This window comes from Carcharodon carcharias, chromosome 16, assembly GCF_017639515.1.
Source record: "Carcharodon carcharias isolate sCarCar2 chromosome 16, sCarCar2.pri, whole genome shotgun sequence".
Lineage (NCBI taxonomy): Eukaryota > Metazoa > Chordata > Chondrichthyes > Lamniformes > Lamnidae > Carcharodon > Carcharodon carcharias.
This window is the reverse complement of record NC_054482.1, coordinates 100,815,248-100,841,614: the sequence shown is the minus strand read 5'-3', so window position 1 is coordinate 100,841,614 and position 26,367 is coordinate 100,815,248. Positions and strand designations below refer to the sequence as shown.

The 26,367-nt window shown below is 50.7% G+C and overlaps 1 protein-coding gene across 2 annotated transcripts in view; it reads left to right on the top strand.

The window, feature by feature from the left end:
- scinlb (scinderin like b) overlaps positions 1–25,779 on the top strand; it is a 55,132-nt gene extending 29,353 nt beyond the window's left edge. For both annotated transcript variants that reach the window (XM_041208064.1, XM_041208063.1), the window contains exons 13-17: positions 16,944–17,118; positions 18,276–18,397; positions 18,518–18,595; positions 19,194–19,254; positions 24,430–25,779. In XM_041208064.1, coding sequence (XP_041063998.1) covers positions 16,944–17,118; positions 18,276–18,397; positions 18,518–18,595; positions 19,194–19,254; positions 24,430–24,599 — 606 coding nt within the window. In that variant the 3' untranslated portion in view covers positions 24,600–25,779. The remainder of the gene's footprint in view (positions 1–16,943; positions 17,119–18,275; positions 18,398–18,517; positions 18,596–19,193; positions 19,255–24,429) is intronic.
- The last annotated feature ends 588 nt before the right edge of the window (positions 25,780–26,367 follow it).

Below are 26,367 nucleotides of genomic sequence, written 5' to 3'. Positions count from 1 at the left end.
GTCTCATTCTGCTGTTCCCTGGAGGACACTGCCTCATTCCGCTGTTCCCTGGAGGGCACTGCCTCATTCCGCTGTTCCCTGGAGGGCACTGTCTCATTCCGCTGTTCCCTGGAGGACACTGCCTCATTCTGCTGTTCTCTGGAGGGCCCTGTCTCATTCTGCTGTTCTCTGGAGGGCCCTGTCTCATTCCGCTGTTCCCTGGGGGACACTGTCTCATTCCGCTGTTCCCTGGAGGACACTGTCTCATTCCGCTGTTCCCTAGAGGACACTGTCTCATTCTGCTGTTCCCTGGAGGACACTGTCTCATTCTGCTGTTCTCTGGAGGACACTGTCTCATTCTGCTGTTCCCTGGAGGACACTGTCTCATTCCGCTGTTCCCTGGAGGACACTGTCTCATTCCGCTGTTCCCTGGAGGACACTGTCTCATTCCGCTGTTCCCTGGAGGACACTGTCTCATTCCACTGTTCCATGGAGGGCACTTTCTCATTCCGCTGTTCTCTGGAGGACACTGTCTCAATCCGCTGTTCCCTGGAGGACACTGTCTCATTCTGCTGTTCTCTGGAGGACACTGTCTCATTCTGCTGTTCCCTGGAGGACACTGTCTCATTCCGCTGTTCCCTGGAGGACACTGTCTCATTCCGCTGTTCTCTGGAGGTCACTGTCTCATTCCGCTGTTCCCTGGAGGACACTGCCTCATTCCGCTGTTCCCTGGAAGGCACTGCCTCATTCCGCTGTTCCCTGGAGGGCACTGTCTCATTCCGCTGTTCCCTGGAGGACACTGTCTCATTCTGCTGTTCTCTGGAGGGCCCTGTCTCATTCTGCTGTTCTCTGGAGGGCCCTGTCTCATTCCGCTGTTCCCTGGAGGACACTGTCTCATTCTGCTGTTCCCTGGAGGACACTGTCTCATTCCGCTGTTCCCTGGAGGGCCCTGTCTCATTCCGCTGTTCCCTGGAGGACACTGCCTCATTCCGCTGTTCCCTGGAGGGCATTGTCTCGTTCCGCTGTTCCCTGGAGGACACTGTCTCATTCCGCTGTTCCCTGGAGGACACTGTCTCATTCCGCTGTTCCCTGGAGGACACTGCCTCATTCTGCTGTTCCCTGGAGGACACTGTCTCATTCTGCTGTTCTCTGGAGGTCACTGTCTCATTCCGCTGTTCCCTGGAGGACACTGCCTCATTCCGCTGTTCCCTGGAAGGCACTGTCTCATTCCGCTGTTCTCTGGAGGGCACTTCTCATTCCGCTGTTCCCTGGAGGACACTGCATCATTCTGCTGTTCCCTGGAGGACACTGCCTCATTCCGCTGTTCGCTGGAGGGCACTGCCTCATTCCGCTGTTCCCTGGAGGACACTGTCTCATTCCGCTGTTCCCTGGAGGACACTGTCTCATTCCACTGTTCTCTGGAGGACACTGTCTCATTCCACTGTTCCCTGGAGGACACTGCCTCATTCTGCTGTTCCCTGGAGGACACTGTCTCATTCTGCTGTTCCCTGGTGGACACTGCCTCATTCTGCTGTTCCCTGGAGGACACTGCCTCATTCTGCTGTTCCCTGGAGGGCACTGTCTCATTCCGCTGTTCTCTGGAGGACACGGTCTCATTCCACTGTTCCCTGGAGGACACTGCCTCATTCTGCTGTTCCCTGGAGGGCCCTGTCTCATTCCACTGTTCCCTGGAGGGCACTGTCTCATTCCGCTGTTCCCTGGAGGACACTGTCTCATTCTGCTGTTCTCTGGAGGACACTGTCTCATTCTGCTGTTCCCTCGAGGACACTGTCTCATTCCGCTGTTCCCTGGAGGACACTGTCTCATTCCACTGTTCCCTGGAGGACACTGTCTCATTCTGCTGTTCCCTGGAGGACACTGTCTCATTCCACTGTTCCCTGGAGGACACTGCCTCATTCTGCTGTTCCCTGGAGGACACTGTCTCATTCTGCTGTTCCCTGGAGGACACTGCCTCATTCTGCTGTACCCTGGAGGACACTGCCTCATTCTGCTGTTCCCTGGAGGGCACTGTCTCATTCCACTGTTCCCTGGAGGACACTGCCTCATTCCGCTGTTCCCTGGAGGACACTGCCTCATTCCGCTGTTCCCGGAGGACACTGTCTCATTCCGCTGTTCCCTGGAGGACACTGTCTCATTCTGCTGTTCTCTGGAGGACACTGTCTCATTCCGCTGTTCCCTGGAGGACACTGTCTCATTCTGCTGTTCCCTAGAGGACAGTTTCTCATTCCGCTGTTTCCTGGAGGACACTGCATCATTCCGCTGTTCCCTGGAAGGCACTGTCTCATTCCGCTGTTCTCTGGACGGCACTTCTCATTCCGCTGTTCCCTGGAGGACACTGCCTCATTCTGCTGTTCCCTGGAGGACACTGTCTCATTCAGCTGTTCCCTGGAGGACACTGTCTCATTCCGCTGTTCCCTGGAGGACACTGCCTCATTCTGCTGTTCCCTGGAGGACACTGTCTCATTCCGCTGTTCCCTGGAGGACACTGCCTCATTCCGCTGTTCCCTGGAAGGCACTGTCTCATTCCGCGGTTCTCTGGAGGGCACTTCTCATTCTGCTGTTCCCTGGAGGACACTGCCTCATTCTGCTGTTCCCTGGAGGACACTGTCTCATTCTGCTGTTCCCTGGAGGACACTGCCTCATTCCGCTGTTCCCTGGAGGGCACTGCCTCATTCCGCTGTTCCCTGGAGGGCACTGTCTCATTCCGCTGTTCCCTGGAGGACACTGCCTCATTCTGCTGTTCTCTCGAGGGCCCTGTCTCATTCTGCTGTTCTCTGGAGGGCCCTGTCTCATTCCGCTGTTCCCTGGGGGACACTGTCTCATTCCGCTGTTCCCTGGAGGACACTGTCTCATTCCGCTGTTCCCTAGAGGACACTGTCTCATTCTGCTGTTCCCTGGAGGACACTGTCTCATTCTGCTGTTCTCTGGAGGACACTGTCTCATTCTGCTGTTCCCTGGAGGACACTGTCTCATTCCGCTGTTCCCTGGAGGACACTGTCTCATTCCGCTGTTCCCTGGAGGACACTGTCTCATTCCGCTGTTCCCTGGAGGACACTGTCTCATTCCACTGTTCCATGGAGGGCACTTTCTCATTCCGCTGTTCTCTGGAGGACACTGTCTCATTCCACTGTTCCCTGGAGGACACTGTCTCATTCTGCTGTTCTCTGGAGGACACTGTCTCATTCTGCTGTTCCCTGGAGGACACTGTCTCATTCCGCTGTTCCCTGGAGGACACTGCCTCATTCCGCTGTTCCCTGGAGGACACTGTCTCAATCCGCTGTTCCCTGGAGGACACTGTCTCATTCCACTGTTCCCTGGAGGACACTGTCTCATTCCGCTGTTCCCTGGAGGACACTGCCTCATTCTGCTGTTCCCTGGAGGACACTGTCTCATTCCGCTGTTCTCTGGAGGTCACTGTCTCATTCCGCTGTTCCCTGGAGGACACTGCCTCATTCCGCTGTTCCCTGGAAGGCACTGCCTCATTCCGCTGTTCTCTGGAGGGCACTTCTCATTCCGCTGTTCCCTGGAGGACACTGCATCATTCCGCTGTTCCCTGGAGGACACTGTCTCATTCTGCTGTTCCCTAGAGGACAGTTTCTCATTCCGCTGTTCCCTGGAGGACACTGCCTCATTCCGCTGTTCCCTGGAAGGCACTGTCTCATTCCGCTGTTCTCTGGACGGCACTTCTCATTCCGCTGTTCCCTGGAGGACACTGCCTCATTCTGCTGTTCCCTGGAGGACACTGTCTCATTCCGCTGTTCCCTGGAGGACACTGTCTCATTCCGCTGTTCCCTGGAGGACACTGCCTCATTCTGCTGTTCCCTGGAGGACACTGTCTCATTCCGCTGTTCCCTGGAGGACACTGCCTCATTCCGCTGTTCCCTGGAAGGCACTGTCTCATTCCGCTGTTCTCTGGAGGGCACTTCTCATTCCGCTGTTCCCTGGAGGACACTGCCTCATTCCGCTGTTCCCTGGAGGACACTGTCTCATTCTGCTGTTCCCTGGAGGACACTGCCTCATTCCGCTGTTCCCTGGAGGGCACTGCCTCATTCCGCTGTTCCCTGGAGGGCACTGTCTCATTCCGCTGTTCCCTGGAGGACACTGCCTCATTCTGCTGTTCTCTGGAGGGCCCTGTCTCATTCTGCTGTTCTCTGGAGGGCGCTGTCTCATTCCGCTGTTCCCTGGGGGACACTGTCTCATTCCGCTGTTCCCTGGAGGACACTGTCTCATTCCGCTGTTCCCTAGAGGACACTGTCTCATTCTGCTGTTCCCTGGAGGACACCGTCTCATTCTGCTGTTCTCTGGAGGACACTGTCTCATTCTGCTGTTCCCTGGAGGACACTGTCTCATTCCGCTGTTCCCTGGAGGACACTGTCTCATTCCGCTGTTCCCTGGAGGACACTGTCTCATTTCGCTGTTCCCTGGAGGACACTGTCTCATTCCACTGTTCCATGGAGGGCACTTTCTCATTCCGCTGTTCTCTGGAGGACACTGTCTCATTCCGCTGTTCCCTGGAGGACACTGTCTCATTCTGCTGTTCTCTGGAGGACACTGTCTCATTTTGCTGTTCCCTGGAGGACACTGTCTCATTCCGCTGTTCCCTGGAGGACACTGCCTCATTCCGCTGTTCCCTGGAGGACACTGTCTCAATCCGCTGTTCCCTGGAGGACACTGTCTCATTCCACTGTTCCCTGGAGGACACTGTCTCATTCCGCTGTTCCCTGGAGGACACTGCCTCATTCTGCTGTTCCCTGGAGGACACTGTCTCATTCCGCTGTTCTATGGAGGTCACTGTCTCATTCCGCTGTTCCCTGGAGGTCACTGCCTCATTCCGCTGTTCCCTGGAAGGCACTGTCTCATTCCGCTGTTCTCTGGAGGGCACTTCTCATTCCGCTGTTCCCTGGAGGACACTGCCTCATTCCGCTGTTCCCTGGAGGACACTGTCTCATTCCGCTGTTCCCTGGAGGGCACTGCCTCATTCCGCTGTTCCCTGGAGGGCACTGTCTCATTCCGCTGTTCCCTGGAGGACACTGCCTCATTCTGCTGTTCTCTGGAGGGCCCTGTCTCATTCTGCTGTTCTCTGGAGGGCGCTGTCTCATTCCGCTGTTCCCTGGGTGACACTGTCTCATTCCGCTGTTCCCTGGAGGACACTGTCTCATTCCGCTGTTCCCTAGAGGACACTGTCTCATTCTGCTGTTCCCTGGAGGACACCGTCTCATTCTGCTGTTCTCTGGAGGACACTGTCTCATTCTGCTGTTCCCTGGAGGACACTGTCTCATTCCGCTGTTCCCTGGAGGACACTGTCTCATTCCGCTGTTCCCTGGAGGACACTGTCTCATTCCGCTGTTCCCTGGAGGACACTGTCTCATTCCACTGTTCCATGGAGGGCACTTTCGCATTCCGCTCTTCTCTGGAGGACACTGTCTCATTCCGCTGTTCCCTGGAGGACACTGTCTCATTCTGCTCTTCTCTGGAGGACACTGTCTCATTCTGCTGTTCCCTGGAGGACACTGTCTCATTCCGCTGTTCCCTGGAGGACACTGCCTCATTCCGCTGTTCCCTGGAGGACACTGTCTCAATCCGCTGTTCCCTGGAGGACACTGTCTCATTCCACTGTTCCCTGGAGGACACTGTCTCATTCCGCTGTTCCCTGGAGGACACTGCCTCATTCTGCTGTTCCCTGGAGGACACTGTCTCATTCTGCTGTTCTCTGGAAGTCACTGTCTCATTCCGCTGTTCCCTGGAGGTCACTGCCTCATTCCGCTGTTCCCTGGAAGGCACTGTCTCATTCCGCTGTTCTCTGGAGGGCACTTCTCATTCCGCTGATCTCTGGAGGATACTGCATCATTCCGCTGTTCCCTGGAGGACACTGTCTCATTCTGCTGTTCCCTGGAGGACACTGCCTCGTTCCGCTGTTCCCTGGAGGGCACTGCCTCATTCCGCTGTTCCCTGGAGGGCACTGTCTCATTCCGCTGTTCCCTGGAGGACACTGTCTCATTCTGCTGTTCTCTGAAGGGCCGTGTCTCATTCTGCTGTTCTCTGGAGGGCCCTGTCTCATTCCGCTGTTCCCTGGAGGACACTGTCTCATTCTGCTGTTCTCTGGAGGACACTGCCTCATTCCGCTGTTCCCTGGAGGGCACTGTCTCATTCCGCTGTTCCCTGGAGGACACTGCCTCATTCTGCTGTTCCCTGGAGGACACTGTCTCATTCCGCTGTTCCCTGGAGGACACTGTCTCATTCCGCTGTTCCCTGGAGGACACTGTCTCATTCCGCTGTTCCCTGGGGGACACTGTCTCATTCCACTGTTCCATGGAGGGCACTTTCTCATTCCGCTGTTCTCTGGAGGACACTGTCTCATTCCACTGTTCCCTGGAGGACACTGTCTCATTCTGCTGTTCTCTGGAGGACACTGTCTCATTCTGCTGTTCCCTGGAGGACACTGTCTCATTCCGCTGTTCCCTGGAGGACACTGCCTCATTCCGCTGTTCCCTGGAGGACACTGTCTCAATCCGCTGTTCCCTGGAGGACACTGTCTCATTCCACTGTTCCCTGGAGGACACTGTCTCATTCCGCTGTTCCCTGGAGGACACTGCCTCATTCTGCTGTTCCCTGGAGGACACTGTCTCATTCCGCTGTTCTCTGGAGGTCACTGTCTCATTCCGCTGTTCCCTGGAGGACACTGCCTCATTCCGCTGTTCCCTGGAAGGCACTGCCTCATTCCGCTGTTCTCTGGAGGGCACTTCTCATTCCGCTGTTCCCTGGAGGACACTGCATCAGTCCGCTGTTCCCTGGAGGACACTGTCTCATTCTGCTGTTCCCTAGAGGACAGTTTCTCATTCCGCTGTTCCCTGGAGGACACTGCCTCATTCCGCTGTTCCCTGGAAGGCACTGTCTCATTCCGCTGTTCTCTGGACGGCACTTCTCATTCCGCTGTTCCCTGGAGGACACTGCCTCATTCTGCTGTTCCCTGGAGGACACTGCCTCATTCTGCTGTTCCCTGGAGGACACTGTCTCATTCTGCTGTTCCCTGGAGGACACTGCCTCATTCCGCTGTTCCCTGGAAGGCACTGTCTCATTCCGCTGTTCTCTGGAGGGCACTTCTCATTCTGCTGTTCCCTGGAGGACACTGCCTCATTCTGCTGTTCCCTGGAGGACACTGTCTCATTCTGCTGTTCCCTGGAGGACACTGCCTCATTCCGCTGTTCCCTGGAGGGCACTGCCTCATTCCGCTGTTCCCTGGAGGGCACTGTCTCATTCCGCTGTTCCCTGGAGGACACTGCCTCATTCTGCTGTTCTCTGGAGGGCCCTGTCTCATTCTGCTGTTCTCTGGAGGGCCCTGTCTCATTCCGCTGTTCCCTGGGGGACACTGTCTCATTCCGCTGTTCCCTGGAGGACACTGTCTCATTCCGCTGTTCCCTAGAGGACACTGTCTCATTCTGCTGTTCCCTGGAGGACACTGTCTCATTCTGCTGTTCTCTGGAGGACACTGCCTCATTCTGCTGTTCCCTGGAGGACACTGTCTCATTCTGCTGTTCTCTGGAAGTCACTGTCTCATTCCGCTGTTCCCTGGAGGTCACTGCCTCATTCCGCTGTTCCCTGGAAGGCACTGTCTCATTCCGCTGTTCTCTGGAGGGCACTTCTCATTCCGCTGATCCCTGGAGGATACTGCATCATTCCGCTGTTCCCTGGAGGACACTGTCTCATTCTGCTGTTCCCTGGAGGACACTGCCTCGTTCCGCTGTTCCCTGGAGGGCACTGCCTCATTCCGCTGTTCCCTGGAGGGCACTGTCTCATTCCGCTGTTCCCTGGAGGACACTGTCTCATTCTGCTGTTCTCTGGAGGGCCGTGTCTCATTCTGCTGTTCGCTGGAGGGCCCTGTCTCATTCCGCTGTTCCCTGGAGGACACTGTCTCATTCTGCTGTTCTCTGGAGGACACTGCCTCATTCCGCTGTTCCCTGGAGGGCACTGTCTCATTCCGCTGTTCCCTGGAGGACACTGCCTCATTCTGCTGTTCCCTGGAGGACACTGTCTCATTCCGCTGTTCCCTGGAGGACACTGTCTCATTCCGCTGTTCCCTGGAGGACACTGTCTCATTCCGCTGTTCCCTGGAGGACACTGTCTCATTCCACTGTTCCATGGAGGGCACTTTCTCATTCCGCTGTTCTCTGGAGGACACTGTCTCATTCCACTGTTCCCTGGAGGACACTGTCTCATTCTGCTGTTCTCTGGAGGACACTGTCTCATTCTGCTGTTCCCTGGAGGACACTGTCTCATTCCGCTGTTCCCTGGAGGACACTGCCTCATTCCGCTGTTCCCTGGAGGACACTGTCTCAATCCGCTGTTCCCTGGAGGACACTGTCTCATTCCACTGTTCCCTGGAGGACACTGTCTCATTCCGCTGTTCCCTGGAGGACACTGCCTCATTCTGCTGTTCCCTGGAGGACACTGTCTCATTCCGCTGTTCTCTGGAGGTCACTGTCTCATTCCGCTGTTCCCTGGAGGACACTGCCTCATTCCGCTGTTCCCTGGAAGGCACTGCCTCATTCCGCTGTTCTCTGGAGGGCACTTCTCATTCCGCTGTTCCCTGGAGGACACTGCATCATTCCGCTGTTCCCTGGAGGACACTGTCTCATTCTGCTGTTCCCTAGAGGACAGTTTCTCATTCCGCTGTTCCCTGGAGGACACTGCCTCATTCCGCTGTTCCCTGGAAGGCACTGTCTCATTCCGCTGTTCTCTGGACGGCACTTCTCATTCCGCTGTTCCCTGGAGGACACTGCCTCATTCTGCTGTTCCCTGGAGGACACTGTCTCATTCCGCTGTTCCCTGGAGGACACTGTCTCATTCCGCTGTTCCCTGGAGGACACTGCCTCATTCTGCTGTTCTCTGGAGGGCCCTGTCTCATTCAGCTGTTCTCTGGAGGGCGCTGTCTCATTCCGCTGTTCCCTGGGGGACACTGTCTCATTCCGCTGTTCCCTGGAGGACACTGTCTCATTCCGCTGTTCCCTAGAGGACACTGTCTCATTCTGCTGTTCCCTGGAGGACACCGTCTCATTCTGCTGTTCTCTGGAGGACACTGTCTCATTCTGCTGTTCCCTGGAGGACACTGTCTCATTCCGCTGTTCCCTGGAGGACACTGTCTCATTCCGCTGTTCCCTGGAGGACACTGTCTCATTCTGCTGTTCCCTGGAGGACACTGTCTCATTCCGCTGTTCCCTGGAGGACACTGTCTCATTCCACTGTTCCATGGAGGGCACTTTCTCATTCCGCTGTTCTCTGGAGGACACTGTCTCATTCCGCTGTTCCCTGGAGGACACTGTCTCATTCTGCTGTTCTCTGGAGGACACTGTCTCATTTTGCTGTTCCCTGGAGGACACTGTCTCATTCCGCTGTTCCCTGGAGGACACTGCCTCATTCCGCTGTTCCCTGGAGGACACTGTCTCAATCCGCTGTTCCCTGGAGGACACTGTCTCATTCCACTGTTCCCTGGAGGACACTGTCTCATTCTGCTGTTCCCTGGAGGACACTGTCTCATTCCGCTGTTCTATGGAGGTCACTGTCTCATTCCGCTGTTCCCTGGAGGTCACTGCCTCATTCCGCTGTTCCCTGGAAGGCACTGTCTCATTCCGCTGTTCTCTGGAGGGCACTTCTCATTCCGCTGTTCCCTGGAGGACACTGCCTCATTCCGCTGTTCCCTGGAGGACACTGTCTCATTCCGCTGTTCCCTGGAGGGCACTGCCTCATTCCGCTGTTCCCTGGAGGGCACTGTCTCATTCCGCTGTTCCCTGGAGGACACTGCCTCATTCTGCTGTTCTCTGGAGGGCCCTGTCTCATTCTGCTGTTCTCTGGAGGGCGCTGTCTCATTCCGCTGTTCCCTGGGGGACACTGTCTCATTCCGCTGTTCCCTGGAGGACACTGTCTCATTCCGCTGTTCCCTAGAGGACACTGTCTCATTCTGCTGTTCCCTGGAGGACACCGTCTCATTCTGCTGTTCTCTGGAGGACACTGTCTCATTCTGCTGTTCCCTGGAGGACACTGTCTCATTCCGCTGTTCCCTGGAGGACACTGTCTCATTCCGCTGTTCCCTGGAGGACACTGTCTCATTCCGCTGTTCCCTGGAGGACACTGTCTCATTCCACTGTTCCATGGAGGGCACTTTCGCATTCCGCTGTTCTCTGGAGGACACTGTCTCATTCCGCTGTTCCCTGGAGGACACTGTCTCATTCTGCTCTTCTCTGGAGGACACTGTCTCATTCTGCTGTTCCCTGGAGGACACTGTCTCATTCCGCTGTTCCCTGGAGGACACTGCCTCATTCCGCTGTTCCCTGGAGGACACTGTCTCAATCCGCTGTTCCCTGGAGGACACTGTCTCATTCCACTGTTCCCTGGAGGACACTGTCTCATTCCGCTGTTCCCTGGAGGACACTGCCTCATTCTGCTGTTCCCTGGAGGACACTGTCTCATTCTGCTGTTCTCTGGAGGTCACTGTCTCATTCCGCTGTTCCTTGGAGGTCACTGCCTCATTCCGCTGTTCCCTGGAAGGCACTGTCTCATTCCGCTGTTCTCTGGAGGGCACTTCTCATTCCGCTGATCCCTGGAGGATACTGCATCATTCCGCTGTTCCCTGGAGGACACTGTCTCATTCTGCTGTTCCCTGGAGGACACTGCCTCGTTCCGCTGTTCCCTGGAGGGCACTGCCTCATTCCGCTGTTCCCTGGAGGGCACTGTCTCATTCCGCTGTTCCCTGGAGGACACTGTCTCATTCTGCTGTTCTCTGAAGGGCCGTGTCTCATTCTGCTGTTCTCTGGAGGGCCCTGTCTCATTCCGCTGTTCCCTGGAGGACACTGTCTCATTCTGCTGTTCTCTGGAGGACACTGCCTCATTCCGCTGTTCCCTGGAGGGCACTGTCTCATTCCGCTGTTCCCTGGAGGACACTGCCTCATTCTGCTGTTCCCTGGAGGACACTGTCTCATTCTGCTGTTCTCTGGAGGTCACTGTCTCATTCCGCTGTTCCCTGGAGGACACTGCCTCATTCTCCTGTTCCCTGGAAGGCACTGTCTCATTCCGCTGTTCTCTGGAGGGCACTTCTCATTCCGCTGTTCCCTGGAGGACACTGCATCATTCCGCTGTTCCCTGGAGGACACTGCCTCATTCCGCTGTTCCCTGGAGGGCACTGCCTCATTCCGCTGTTCCCTGGAGGGCACTGTCTCATTCCGCTGTTCCCTGGAGGGCACTGTCTCATTCCACTGTTCCATGGAGGGCACTTTCTCATTCCGCTGTTCTCTGGAGGAGACTGTCTCATTCCGCTGTTCCCTGGAGGACACTGTCTCATTCTGCTGTTCTCTGGAGGACACTGTCTCATTCTGCTGTTCCCTGGAGGACACTGTCTCATTCCGCTGTTCCCTGGAGGACACTGCCTCATTCCGCTGTTCCCTGGAGGACACTGTCTCAATCCGCTGTTCCCTGGAGGACACTGTCTCATTCCACTGTTCCCTGGAGGACACTGTCTCATTCCGCGGTTCCCTGGAGGGCACTGTCTCATTCCGCTGTTCCCTGGAGGACACTGCCTCATTCTGCTGTTCCCTGGAGGACACTGTCTCGTTCCGCTGTTCTCTGGAGGTCACTGTCTCATTCCACTGTTCCCTGGAGGACACTGCCTCATTCCGCTGTTCCCTGGAAGGCACTGTCTCATTCCGCTGTTCTCTGGAGGGCACTTCTCATTCCGCTGTTCCCTGGAGGACTCTGCATCATTCCGCTGTTCCCTGGAGGACACTGTCTCATTCTGCTGTTCCCTGGAGGACACTGCCTCATTCCGCGGTTCCCTGGAGGACACTGCCTCATTCCGCTGTTCCCTGGAGGGCACTGTCTCATTCCGCTGTTCCCTGGAGGACACTGTCACATTCTCCTGTTCTCTGGAGGGCCCTGTCTCATTCTGCTCTTCTCTGGAGGGCCCTGTCTCATTCCGCTGTTCCCTGGAGGACACTGTCTCATTCCGCTGTTCCCTGGAGGGCCCTGTCTCATTCCACTGTTCCCTGGAGGACACTGCCTCATTCCGCTGTTCCTTGGAGGGCACTGTCTCATTCCGCTGTTCCCTGGAGGACACTGTCTCATTCCGCTGTTCCCTGGAGGACACTGTCTCATTCCGCTGTTCCCTGGAGGACACTGCCTCATTCTGCTGTTCCCTGGAGGACACTGTCTCATTCTGCTGTTCTCTGGAAGTCACTGTCTCATTCCGCTGTTCCCTGGAGGACACTGCCTCATTCCGCTGTTCCCTGGAAGGTACTGTCTCATTCCGCTGTTCTCTGGAGGGCACTTCTCATTCCGCTGTTCCCTGGAGGACACTGCATCATTCTGCTGTTCCCTGGAGGACACTGCCTCATTCCGCTGTTCCCTGGAGGATACTGTCTCATTCCGCTGTTCTCTGGAGGTCACTGTCTCATTCCGCTGTTCCCTGGAGGACACTGCCTCATTCCGCTGTTCCCTGGAAGGCACTGTCTCATTCCGCTGTTCTCTGGAGGACACTGTCTCATTCCACTGTTCCCTGGAGGACACTGCCTCATTCCGCTGTTCCCTGGAGGGCACTGTCTCATTCCGCTGTTCCCTGGAGGACACTGCCTCATTCCGCTGTTCCCTGGAAGGCACTGTCTCATTCCGCTGTTCTCTGGAGGACACTGTCTCTTTCCGCTGTTCCCTGGAGGACACTGTCTCATTCTGCTGTTCCCTGGAGGACACTGTCTCATTCCGCTGTTCCCTGGAGGGCCCTGTCTCATTCTGCTGTTCCCTGGAGGACACTGCCTCATTCCGCTGTTCCCTGGAGGGCACTGTCTCGTTCCGCTGTTCCCTGGAGGACACTGTCTCATTCCGCTGTTCCCTGGAGGACACTGTCTCATTCCGCTGTTCCCTGGAGGACACTGCCTCATTCTGCTGTTCCCTGGAGGACACTGTCTCATTCTGCTGTTCTCTGGAGGTCACTGTCTCATTCCGCTGTTCCCTGGAGGACACTGCCTCATTCCGCTGTTCCCTGGAAGGCACTGTCTCATTCCGCTGTTCTCTGGAGGGCACTTCTCATTCCGCTGTTCCCTGGAGGACACTGTCTCATTCTGCTGTTCCCTGGAGGACACTGCCTCATTCCGCTGTTCCCTGGAGGACACTGCCTCATTCCGCTGTTCCCTGGAGGGCACTGTCTCATTCCGCTGTTCCCTGGAGGACACTGTCACATTCTCCTGTTCTCTGGAGGGCCCTGTCTCATTCTGCTCTTCTCTGGAGGGCCCTGTCTCATTCCGCTGTTCCCTGGAGGACACTGTCTCATTCTGCTGTTCCCTGGAGGACACTGTCTCATTCCGCTGTTCCCTGGAGGGCCCTGTCTCATTCCACTGTTCCCTGGAGGACACTGCCTCATTCCGCTGTTCCCTGGAGGGCACTGTCTCATTCCGCTGTTCCCTGGAGGACACTGTCTCATTCCGCTGTTCCCTGGAGGACACTGTCTCATTCCGCTGCTCCCTGGAGGACACTGCCTCATTCTGCTGTTCCCTGGAGGACACTGTCTCATTCTGCTGTTCTCTGGAAGTCACTGTCTCATTCCGCTGTTCCCTGGAGGACACTGCCTCATTCCGCTGTTCCCTGGAAGGTACTGTCTCATTCCGCTGTTCTCTGGAGGGCACTTCTCATTCCGCTGTTCCCTGGAGGACACTGCATCATTCTGCTGTTCCCTGGAGGACACTGCCTCATTCCGCTGTTCCCTGGAGGATACTGTCTCATTCCGCTGTTCTCTGGAGGTCACTGTCTCATTCCGCTGTTCCCTGGAGGACACTGCCTCATTCCGCTGTTCCCTGGAAGGCACTGTCTCATTCCGCTGTTCTCTGGAGGACACTGTCTCATTCCACTGTTCCCTGGAGGACACTGCCTCATTCCGCTGTTCCCTGGAGGGCACTGTCTCATTCCGCTGTTCCCTGGAGGACACTGTCTCATTCCGCTGTTCCCTGGAGGACACTGTCTCATTCCGCTGTTCCCTGGAGGACACTGCCTCATTCTGCTGTTCCCTGGAGGACACTGTCTCATTCTGCTGTTCTCTGGAAGTCACTGTCTCATTCCGCTGTTCCCTGGAGGACACTGCCTCATTCCGCTGTTCCCTGGAAGGTACTGTCTCATTCCGCTGTTCTCTGGAGGGCACTTCTCATTCCGCTGTTCCCTGGAGGACACTGCATCATTCTGCTGTTCCCTGGAGGACACTGCCTCGTTCCGCTGTTCCCTGGAGGATACTGTCTCATTCCGCTGTTCTCTGGAGGTCACTGTCTCATTCCGCTGTTCCCTGGAGGACACTGCCTCATTCCGCTGTTCCCTGGAAGGCACTGTCTCATTCCGCTGTTCTCTGGAGGACACTGTCTCATTCCGCTGTTCCCTGGAGGACACTGCATAATTCCGCTGTTCCCTGGAGGACACTGTCTCATTCTGCTGTTCCCTGGAGGACACTGCCTCATTCCGCTGTTCCCTGGAGGGCACTGCCTCATTCCGCTGTTCCCTAGAGGGCACTGTCTCATTCCGCTGTTCCTTGGAGGACACTGTCTCATTCTGCTGTTCTCTGGAGGGCCCTGTCTCATTCTGCTGTTCTCTGGAGGGCACTTCTCATTCCGCTGTTCCCTGGAGGACACTGTCTCATTCTGCTGTTCCCTGGAGGACACTGTCTCATTCCGCTGTTCCCTGGAGGGCCCTGTCTCATTCTGCTGTTCCCTGGAGGACACTGCCTCATTCCGCTGTTCCCTGGAGGGCACTGTCTCGTTCCGCTGTTCCCTGGAGGACACTGTCTCATTCCGCTGTTCCCTGGAGGACACTGTCTCATTCCGCTGTTCCCTGGAGGACACTGCCTCATTCTGCTGTTCCCTGGAGGACACTGTCTCATTCTGCTGTTCTCTGGAGGTCACTGTCTCATTCCGCTGTTCCCTGGAGGACACTGCCTCATTCCGCTGTTCCCTGGAAGGCACTGTCTCATTCCGCTGTTCTCTGGAGGGCACTTCTCATTCCGCTGTTCCCTGGAGGACACTGTCTCATTCCGCTGTTCCCTGGAGGACACTGTCTCATTCCGCTGTTCCCTGGAGGACACTGCCTCATTCTGCTGTTCCCTGGAGGACACTGTCTCATTCTGCTGTTCTCTGGAGGTCACTGTCTCATTCCGCTGTTCCCTGGAGGACACTGCCTCATTCCGCTGTTCCCTGGAAGGCACTGTCTCATTCCGCTGTTCTCTGGAGGGCACTTCTCATTCCGCTGTTCCCTGGAGGACACTGCATCATTCCGCTGTTCCCTGGAGGACACTGCCTTATTCCGCTGTTCCCTGGAGGGCACTGCCTCATTCCGTTGTTCCCTGGAGGGCACTGTCTCATTCCGCTGTTCCCTGGAGGACACTGTCTCATTCTGCTGTTCTCTGGAGGGCCCTGTCTCATTCTGCTGTTCTCTGGAAGTCACTGTCTCATTCCGCTGTTCCCTGGAGGACACTGTCTCATTCTGCTGTTCCCTGGAGGACACTGTCTCATTCCGCTGTTCCCTGGAGGGCCCTGTCTCATTCCGCTGTTCCCTGGAGGACACTGCCTCATTCCGCTGTTCCCTGGAGGCCACTGTCTCATTCCGCTGTTCCCTGGAGGACACTGTCTCATTCTGCTGTTCTCTGGAGGGCCCTGTCTCATTCTGCTGTTCTCTGGAGGGCCCTGTCTCATTCCGCTGTTCCCTGGAGGACACTGCCTCTTTCCGCTGTTCCCTGGAGGACACTGTCTCATTCCGCTGTTCCCTGGAGGACACTGTCTCATTCCGCTGTTCCCTGGAGGACACTGTCTCATTCCGCTGTTCCCTGGAGGACACTGTCTCATTCCGCTGTTCCCTGGAGGATACTGTCTCACTCCGCTGTTCCCTGGAGGACACTGTCTCATTCCGCTGTTCCCTGGAGGACACTGCCTCATTCTGCTGTTCCCTGGAGGGCACTGTCTCATTCTGCTGTTCCCTGGATGGCCCTGTCTCATTCCGCTGTTCCCTGGAGGACACTGCCTCATTCTGCTGTTCCCTGGAGGGCACTGTCTCATTCTGCTGTTCCCTGGAGGGCCCTGTCTCATTCCACTTTGATTCACACAAACAATACAATCTCAACAAAGACAAAAGCTCAGAAGTGAAAGTGTTTTTGGGGGGGTGTGTGGTAGTGATGGGGAGAAAGGTAGAAATTGGAGATGTATAAGAAAGGCCTGTCCTGTGCCTCTGTCTCTGGCTGGTCTGACAAAACCTAATGAGAGGAGTGAAGGGACTGGTGATTGGTATTTCTACTGCCCATTTCCCCTTCTGAAATTTTTTTTGGGAACAGAAATGTTGAGCTTCCCTTGAAATCCAGCCGACCTGTCCCAGTGTAAGGACGCCAGCAGCAGTGCTTGCTGTTTGCTGTGGTTGTAAGTTGGTGACCACGATGCCATTTCCAAATGACAAGAGAGATTGGTTGGCATCTGGAAATGGGCAGCTCAGTGAGGGAGCAAGATTTCAGGCAGGTTCAGAGCTTTGGTGAGAAGCTGCTTTGGCCTCCCCTTCAACGTGGTGGCCTGGTCTCACTCTGAAATCCTGCAGGGCCCCTGGGGTGATGCTGTTGTTGGCTCAAGACAGTATTCAGATGGTCCTGTCGCTGGGGCTTGGGCTCTGGTGACACCAAAATGGACTGGCTTAACTCTGCACCCCCCCCACCCCACCCCCCATCCCATCCTCACCCCCATCCCCACCCCCACTCCCAACCATTGTTGCACTTCTGGAATTACTTCACTGGGACCACAGTTTCCACCCCTATCACTTGCAAGGCACCAATTCCTTTTTTTTTTAAAGAACTCCGATATATTCAAATTAAAAATGAATGAATCATTACAACTTCCCAGTTTTCTAAGGCACTTCATGGTCAGTGGTTACTCATGGTATGTTTTTGCACTTTCCAGGTTAATGTTGAAGCAGGGTCACTAAACAGCAATGACACATTTGTACTGAAAACACCACAACAGAGCTACATTTGGAAAGGCGTAGGTGCGAGTGCTGGTGAATTAAAGACTGCAAAGTACGTGGTTAGTGTTATTGGAGGAAGTGCAACAGAAATCCAAGAAGGAAGTGAACCAGGTAAAGTTTTCACTACTTCTTTTAAATCCAATAAAGAACCCAGGAGCAACCTCTTTTATCAGAGAGTGGTCAGAATGTGGAAATCATTACCATGGGGAATAGCCGAGAAGAATAGCATTGATGTCTTTAAGGGGAAAGTCGATGAACACATGAGAGAGAAAGGAATAGAATGATATGTTAATAGGGCTAGCTGGAGTAGGGTGGCAGATAGCTCGTGTGGAACAGAAACACTAGTGTAAAGCTGTCAGGCTGAAAGGCTGTTTTGTAGAATAATAGAATCATACAGCACAGAAGGAGGCCATTTGGCTCATCGTGCCCATGCTGGCTCTTTGATAAAGCTAGCAAATTAATCCCACTCCCTTGCTTATTCCCCATCATCCTGTATATTTGTTTTTCCAATTTTTTATGCTGTAAATTCCGGTAAAATATCTTTTTTATCCATACACAAGATGTGGGCTTTGCTGGCTTGGCCAGCATTTATTGCCCATCCCTAGTTGCCCTTGAGAAGGTGGTGGTGAGCTGCCATCTTGAACCGCTGTAGTCCACGTGGTGTAGGTACTTGGACTGCAACGGCTCAAGAAGGCAGCTCACCACTGCCTTCTCAAGGGCAACTAGGGATGGGCAATAAATGCTGGCCCAGCCAGTGAAGCTCACATCCTGTGAATGAATAAAAAAAAGATATTTTACCGGAATGTACTGAAAATACTCCAGCTAGATTATCTTGAGGAGTAACAATACAGGAATAAGCCAGGATTAGGATTACAGCCCGTTTGTGTGAGAACAAACGCCAGTAAGGACTGGATTGGCCAAATGGCCTGTTTCCGTTTTGTAGTTGTGTCCAACTTAGCAACCATAGCCACCATTAAAATCGGAAATGTAATTCGTCACCTCTGAACGATCAAGCCACACCCTATTTTACGATAATACGAATATCCTGTAAATAATTGTGGGGCATCAGAGGCCCTCTTGTGCAATTTCTGTAGTGGGCCTTCCAACCTCCTGTCGTGTCTTTGGCGGAGGTTCTCGAAGAAACAGCACGAACAGCTGCTGCTGCCCTTCCACCAGGATTTCTGCCAAGTGGGATATTAGTGGGAAATCGCTGCAGAAATCCTACCCCACCCGCTGCAACTCAGTCTCTTGCTTCCTCCCAAATACAGAGAGCTTCTGGAAGGATCTTGGTGGTAAGAAGCAATACCAGAGTTCCAAAGGCCTGAAGGAGGAAGTTGCTACCCACCCGATTCGTTTGTTTGGTTGTTCAAACAAAACTGGAACATTTGTTGTGAGTTGATGCACGTTGAATCCTGGAAAATTCAAATTGTTTCGCATAGAGATTGATTTCATTTTTAAAGTGTCGCTGCTTTGATTGTTGAATGAAATTAATGTTTATCTTTCCGCATAGATTGAGGAAGTTCCAGGCGACTTCACACAAGCAGATTTGGCAGTTGATGATGTGATGCTGTTAGATACCTGGGATCAGGTAAGTTGTGGCTCACTTACCTTGCTGTGTATATAACAGGGAGCCTTCCTCGTGGCATTGGTGCAGCACCAAAAGCAGACTTGAAGGTCCCAGCTTTGGATCCTGATCTTTGTCTGACGCCAGCCACATTGCTGATACCTCAAACAGGTTTCCTGCCTTCCTGCCCCCGGTTGTTAACAAGTGACAATAGCTGAAAAAATAGCTGCATGATCTTTGGTGTTTGGACAGGATCAGATCTAGTTTGGCTGTGCTCCTCCTGACTTCACAAAGCAACTCACTCTTGGACCCCTCCCCCACTCAGTCCTCGGTGCTAGCTAATGTTAATCGAGCCCGTCAGGTGAGTTGTTTCAAGGCCCCACAGCTGGCATGAATTGTGATGGCTAGGCCCAAGGTTAAATTCAGGGTGGCCCTTGGCCCTCTACATTCTGGCTGGCAGCCTGAATCACTCCCGGTTTGGGGTACTAATTAATTTAGGCTCTAATGGCTTCAGGAGGGGAAACTTGGGGTGGTGGGAGATGAGAAATGTGCCGAAACTGGCTATACAAGTAACAAAGTATAAGGTCAAGAATTGACATTATTTTCCTTTGCGATTTTGTAGATTTTCCTTTGGCTTGGCAGTTCTGCAAATGAAGTGGAGAAGTCGGAGTCACTGAAATGCGGTGAGCAACTAGAACAGGCATTCATTTGTAGGAGGAGCAAGAATCAGTAACATATACTGTGCAAGAATTTTCTATAAAATTATCCAGAATCACAGAATTGTTACAGTGCAGAAGGAGCCCATTTAGCCCATCGTGTCTGCACTGGCTCTCCGAATGAGCAACTCACTAAGTGTCATTCCCTTGCCTTCTTGCTGTAACCCTGCACGTTCTTGTTTTCAGATAACAGTCTTAATTCCCTTTTGAATGCTTCGATTGAACCTGCCTCCACCACACTCTCAGATTGTGGACTCTAGACCCCAACCACTCGCTGCATGAAAAAGTTTTTTTTCATATCACTTTTGCTTCTTTGGTCAATTACTTTAAATGTTTGCCCTCTCATTCTCCATCCTTTCATGAGTGGAACAGGCTCTCCCTATCTACACTGTCCAGACCCCTCATGATTTTGAATATCTCTATCAAATCTCCTCTCAGCCTCTTTTCTCCAAGGAATACAGTCGTAACTTCTCCAATCTGTCTTCATAACTGACATTCCTCATCACTGGAACCATTCTCATGAATCTTTTCTGCACTCTTGCCAGTGGCTTCACATCCTTCCTAAAGTGTGGTGCCCAGAACTGGACTCAATACTCCAGCTGAAGCTGAATTGGTGTTTTATACAAGTTCAACATAAACTCCTTGTTCTTGTACTCTATGCTCCTATTAATAAAGTCTAGGATACTGCATGCTTTATTAACTGTGCACTCAAACTTACCTGCCACCTTTAATGACTTATGCAGATATGCACCCAGGTCCATCTGCTCTTGCACCCCCTTTAGAATTGGACCCTTTATATCGCTTCTCCACAGAAGCATAGAATGCTCTTTGTACCAAAATGTGTCACTTCACTTTTCTCAACATTGAACATCTTCTGCTACCTGTCCGCTCAATCCACCAGCTTGTCCTTTTGAAGTTCTACATTGTCTTCTTCACAATTCACAACACTTCCAAATTTTGAATCATCCAGAAACTTTGAAAATGTGTGCTGCACACCAAGGTCTAAGTCAATAATATATATCAGGAAAATCAACACTGGCTCCTGGGGAACTCCACCACAAACCTTCCTCCAGCCCTAAAAACATTCACTAACCACTACCCTCTGTTTCCTGTCATTCGGCCAATTTCATATCCATGTTGCCACTGTTCCTTTATTCCATGAGCTATAACTTTGCTCACAAGTCTGTTGTGCAGCACAGTATCAAATGCCTTTTGAAAGTTCATGGTACACCACATCAACAGCATTGCCCTTATCAACCCTCTCTGTTAGCTCTTCAAAAAACTCCAGCAAGTTAGTTAAACACAATTTTCCCTTAAGAAATCCATGAAGGCTTTCTTTAATTAATCTCCATTTGTCCATGTGACTATTAATGCTGTCCCAAATTATTGTTTCTAGAAGTTTCCCACCACCAAAGTTAGACTGACTGGTCTGTAATTGCTAGGCTTCTCTTTACACCCTTTTTTGAACAAGGGTGTAATGTTTGCAAGTCTCCAGTCATCTGACATCACCCCTGAGTCTAAAGAAGACTGAAAAATTATGGCCAGTGCCTCTGCAATTTCCACTCTCACTTCCCTCAATATCCTTGGATGTATCTCATTCATCATCGTGCCTTATCACTTTAAGCACAGATAGCCTGCCTATCCAATACCTTGTTCTTATCAATTTTAAATCCTTCTGGTGTCTCCTCTTTCAACATGGCCTGTGTAGCATCTTCTTCCTTGGTAAAGACGGATGCAAACTATTCATTTAATACCTCAGCTATGCCCTCTGCTTCCATGTATAAATCCCCTTTCTAGTCCCTAATCAACCCTACTACTCCTTTACCACCCTTTTACTATTTATGTGCCTATAGAATATATTAGGATTCCCTTTTATGTTAGTTGCCAGTCTCTTTTCATTCTCTCTCTTTACATGTCTTATTTGCTTTTTCACCTCCCCTCTGAACCTTCCATATTCAGCCTGGTCCTCAATTGTATTTTATATTTGACACCTGTCATGAGCACAGTTTTTCATTATTATCTTAATTTCTATCCGTTTTGTCATCCAGGAGCACTTGCTTGGTTTGCCCTATCTTTCCCTTTCGAAGGAATGTACTTCAACTGTGCCCGAGCTATCTCTGCTTTGCAGGAAGCCCATTGTTCAGCTAGTTTTTCCTGCCAACCTGTGACCCTAATTTATTCAGCTTAGGGTCCTTACCCCATTGAAGTTGGCTTTCCCCCAGTTAATTATTCTTACTCTGAATTGTTCTTGTTCCTTTCCATAGTCAGCTTAAACCTTATGATGCAATGATCACTGCCCACTAAATGTTCTCCTACTGACACTTGATCCACTCATTCCCAAGAACCAGGCCTAGCAGTACTGTCTCCTTTCTCATTGGACTGGAAACAAACTGCTGTAGAAACTTTTCCTGAACACAATCTAACAACTCTTGTTGCTCTCTGAGCTTTACACCACTACTATCCCTGTCTATATTCAGATAAAGTTCCCCATTATAACTACTCTATAATTGTTCCATCTCTCTGTAATTTCCTTGCAAGATCGTTCCTCTACATCCTTCCTACTGGTGGCCTATAGAGTAAACTGAGCAATGTAATTGCACATTTTTTGTTCTTTGACTCTAGCTAAATAGATTCTGTCCTTGACATCTCTGAGACATCCTCTTTCTCCAGCACTGCAATGCTCTCCTTAATCAATACTGCCACCCCTTTCCTTTCACTTCCTTTCCTATCTTTCCTGACCACTTTGTATCCAGGGACATTTAACACTCAGTCCTACCCTTCTTTGAGCCAGGTCTCTGTTATAACCACAGCGTTGTATTTCCACATAGCAATCTGTGCCTGTGACTCACCAATCTTATTTACCACTCTCCATGCGTTTACAAACATGCACAGAAACCCTGATTTAGACTTTGTTACTTTCTCCCTTACTTTGACCCCACCTATTAATTTACTATTCTAGTGCTCACTATCTCTCCCAGTATTCTGTATAGCCCCAAACTGTTGCTCCTGCTGGTTTATATTCCCAAAGTCTCCTCCGAGCTCTCGCTCATTCTCTCCCGCCGGTTTATATCCCCGAAGCATCCTCCAAACTCTTGCTCGCTCTCTCACCCGCTGGTTTATTGCCCTGAAGCCTTCATCCATTTGTATAATTGTTGCAATTGTGTTAAACTGCTTGGTTCCTCCCTTCCTATTTGGAGAATTATTCTCTTCCCTTGTAAAGGTTCTGATAACAGTCATTGTTCTGGTCATTAGGATAGGTAGTGAGCTGTTCCCAGGCCTCACCCATTCACACATCTGTTGTTATGTAGTGTGTATTAGATCCACCAATATGCCTTCTTGGTTGATTTCCTTTCCATTTCTGGGATGGCTGGATAAAGGAAAGTTTTGCATCAGTTGTACTTCTCTCTACCTGACATCAGGAATCCACTTGTACAATAAACCCAAATGCATATTGGTCAGCTGACTAACTGTACCGCCTATAATTATAAGGTATTAAAGAGATTGGATTAATTATTGACCATTCACTGAAGGTATTCAGTCAATATGATCTTCGGGACTAATCCTGCACTGGGGTGGATATTTAAACAATCTTGACTTACTGGTGAAGTTACACTTCGAGTATTTTGTGTAGCTTCAGGCATCCCATCTTCAAGTAAACTTATTTATTATTCATTCATAGAATGTAGGCATCAATGACAAGGCCAGCATTTATTGCCCATTCCTAAATGATCTCGAAAAGGTGGTGGTGAGCTGCCTTATTGAACCGCTGCAGTCTGTGTGGTGTAGATACACCCACAGTGCTGTTAGGGAGGGATCTCCAGGATTTTGACCCAGTGACAGTGAATATAGTTCCAAGTGAGGTTGATGTGTGACTTGGAGCGTAACTTGTAGGTGATGGTATTCCTATAAGTATGCTGCTCTTGTCCTTCTACATGGTAGAGGTTGTGGATGTGGAACGTGCTATCAAAGGAAACTTGGTGAATTACTGCAGTGCATCTGCTACCACTGTGTGCCAGTGGTGGAGGGAGGGAATGTTGAAGGTGGTGGATGGGGTGCCAATCAAATAGGTTGCTTTGTCCTGGGTGTTTTTTTTTTATTCATTCATGGAATGTGGGCATTGTTGGCTAGGCCAGCCTTAATTGCCCATCCCTAATTGCTGTTGAGAAGGTGGTGGTGAGCTGCCTTCTTGAACCACTGCAGCCCATGTGGTGTAGGTACACCCACAGTGCTGTTAGGTAGGGAGTTCCAGGATTTTCACCCAGTGACAGTGAAGAGGCGCTGATATATTTCCAAGTCAAGATGGTGAATGGCTTGGAGGGGAACTTCCATATAGTTCCCATGAATCTGAATATTCCACACCATGAGTATGAGTCTGGTGTCGAGCTTCTTGAGTGTTATTGGAGCTGCAATCATCCAAGCAAGTGGAGAGTGTTAATAGATTTGATTAAGGGAAAAATGGCAGGGAACATCCCAGGACTTGGAACTTGAATTAGGGAGAAGCTCATGAAACTTAACTTCTGTCCACTATGGAGAAAAGGAGATTACTGAGAATCAGATTCAGGCCTTAAAATTCTGAGAGGAATGGATAACGTTGATAAGTTATTTTACTTGGACCGGAATGAACAATATTAGCATGAAGTAAACAAACCTCAGGCAAGACTAAAAAGGTATTTTTTTGTCATAGAATAGTCCATATGTGAAAGAGTCTCCGACATAAAGCTGCTAATGATGTGTTAGTTAAAGCCTTTGAAAAGAAGCTCATCTGTCCAGGAAATGGCTCGATCATAAGGTCAATCTGTTGCTGTATTAAATATAATGGCTCTTTTTGGAATGCTTGCCAAACCAGCCGTTTGTTTGATGACCAGAACCAGTTACCTCTTGCTGACTGGGCAAAAAAATTGAAACATAAAGGAAGTTTAATCAAAAAAAATTGGAGATGAAGAAATATTCTTCCCCTAGTATAATTTTACAGCATTTCTGACAGTCATCAAATTTCAATCCAATCTGAACATTTAAAAAACGTCTTAATCCTTGACTAGAAAATCACTCAGAACAGATGTAAAACTGAATGTGAGAAAACTGAGTTTGTGTCACCTCTTGTACAAACTTTTCAAACTAATATATTTATTTTCTATCTTCTAGCAAAAAAATACTTGGAATCTGACCCATCTGGAAGAGACCCCGGGACTTCTATTACCATTATGAAGCAAGGAAAGGAACTTCCAACATTTACAGGGTGGTTCTTAGCTTGGGACCCCAAAATGTGGGATATGAGCCCTCTGGAAAAATATTTGGCCAGCCTCAGGGTGTAGTGCAGAGCAAGGATTACACGTGGCCATTTTTTTCTTTACTTGCATGCCCTAGCCGTAAAGCGTTGAAGAGTTGGATTTTATAGTGCCAGTAGAAATTCAGCAACATTTTTCACAGTTTAAGGAAAAGTGAGTGAATATACGTATGCTCAAGGACACATGATATGTCATGAATTATATTGGGAATAGTAATGGATCCAGTGTTGCCTCTGCCTCTGGTTCAGACTCTGAAAACTAGGAATTGTGAGCCAGACATCTGCTGAAAACTAGCTACTGACCCAAAGTTAACTTGTGATCTTTTCCTCCAAATCTGTGTTATAGTTCTGGCTTTGTGTTTGATGGGATGGAGTCTGTATTGAGCCAGCCAGAAAACCTGAGCTCAAATTTTTACATTCAGTTTAGACTCCCAAGTTAATGTGAAATGCAATAACGTTATTTGAAGAGTTTAGATCATCTTTTATTGATTGTGGCGATAACGGGACTTGAACTAAATTAAGTGGCAAATGAGAGACATTGTCAGAAGGGAATTTGTGTGACGCTCCTGTGGTCAGTTACCACAGCGGTTGGAAGAGTCTATTGCAATAAATGTTCACACCTTAAATAGCGAAGATACAAAATGTTCATGCTCACTTACCATTTAGGTTCAATAGTAACTCTGAAAGTGACATAAGTATCCATGAGTACTTGGTATCAAGGTCAGGTGCGGGTTTGAGGATGGTTGGTAGCATATTAAATTTCATAGTTTGAGGGAAGAGTGCTGGATGGAGGTGGGTGGGAAACATTAGAAAATATTCCACACCATAAGTAGTTTCATTTGCAAACGTATCACTTTGCACTACATCACAAAATCTTAAGGGGTTCGCTGAACCTTTGTGGCCTTACATATGTCTAAACTGAATTCTAAATACTGGCTGTAACGCTTCTGCGCGAGCTGGCTTGCCAATATTAAATTCTCTAAGCAACAGGGCTAGGCTGCTGATCTTCACTGCAGTCATGATTGTGCAACTGGTGTTTCAGGTTTTGCTGCATTTCTAGTTTTTGCAGAAGGCAGATGAACTTTAGATGTAAAAGTAGCAAGGCTTCTGCTAAACTGCTTGGCTCAAACAAAAAAAAAAGGAATCTTATCCTAAGTGTATTCATGGTTTCTTCCTATGTTGGTGTCTTAATAAAGCCTTGATACTTACAGAACTATTTCAACTCTTTATTTCTCACACCTTACAGCAAGCTTCAATTTGTTTATATGGGCTTACAATATCATATTTTAGTACTTTAATATTTCCATTTAGGTTTCTGCATCAAATGCTGGGCAAATACAATATCAGTTTCTTTTCAGGAGCCTCTACTATCTTTCAGAAATTAACTGCAGACTGTTTACAATCGTAACTTTTTAAAACGACTGGAATCCCCACTATGTCAATGCACAGAAAACTGTTGGTCAAGATTTCAATTCTTAAAACTTTTATGTATCAAGCCAACTAAGATCAACATAATTCAAACATTAATTAGTGAAGGATATTTCAAATCAAAATTTTACTTTAAATAGTCGATACAACAAAGATACACCACAAGTGGTTATAAGCGCTCACATTACTTCCCTCAAAAATGTGCAACTTATCTTTCCAACTTGCTTTCTGTTTTCTCACTGCTCAATTGTTTCGGCCCTTAAGTCACATTCATCAACAGTCATATTCCATCCAAAGTCCCTAGACATGGTTATCAGCAACAAGGCACACATTTACAAACCCTCTCTCACTCAGGTCACAACAGTCCT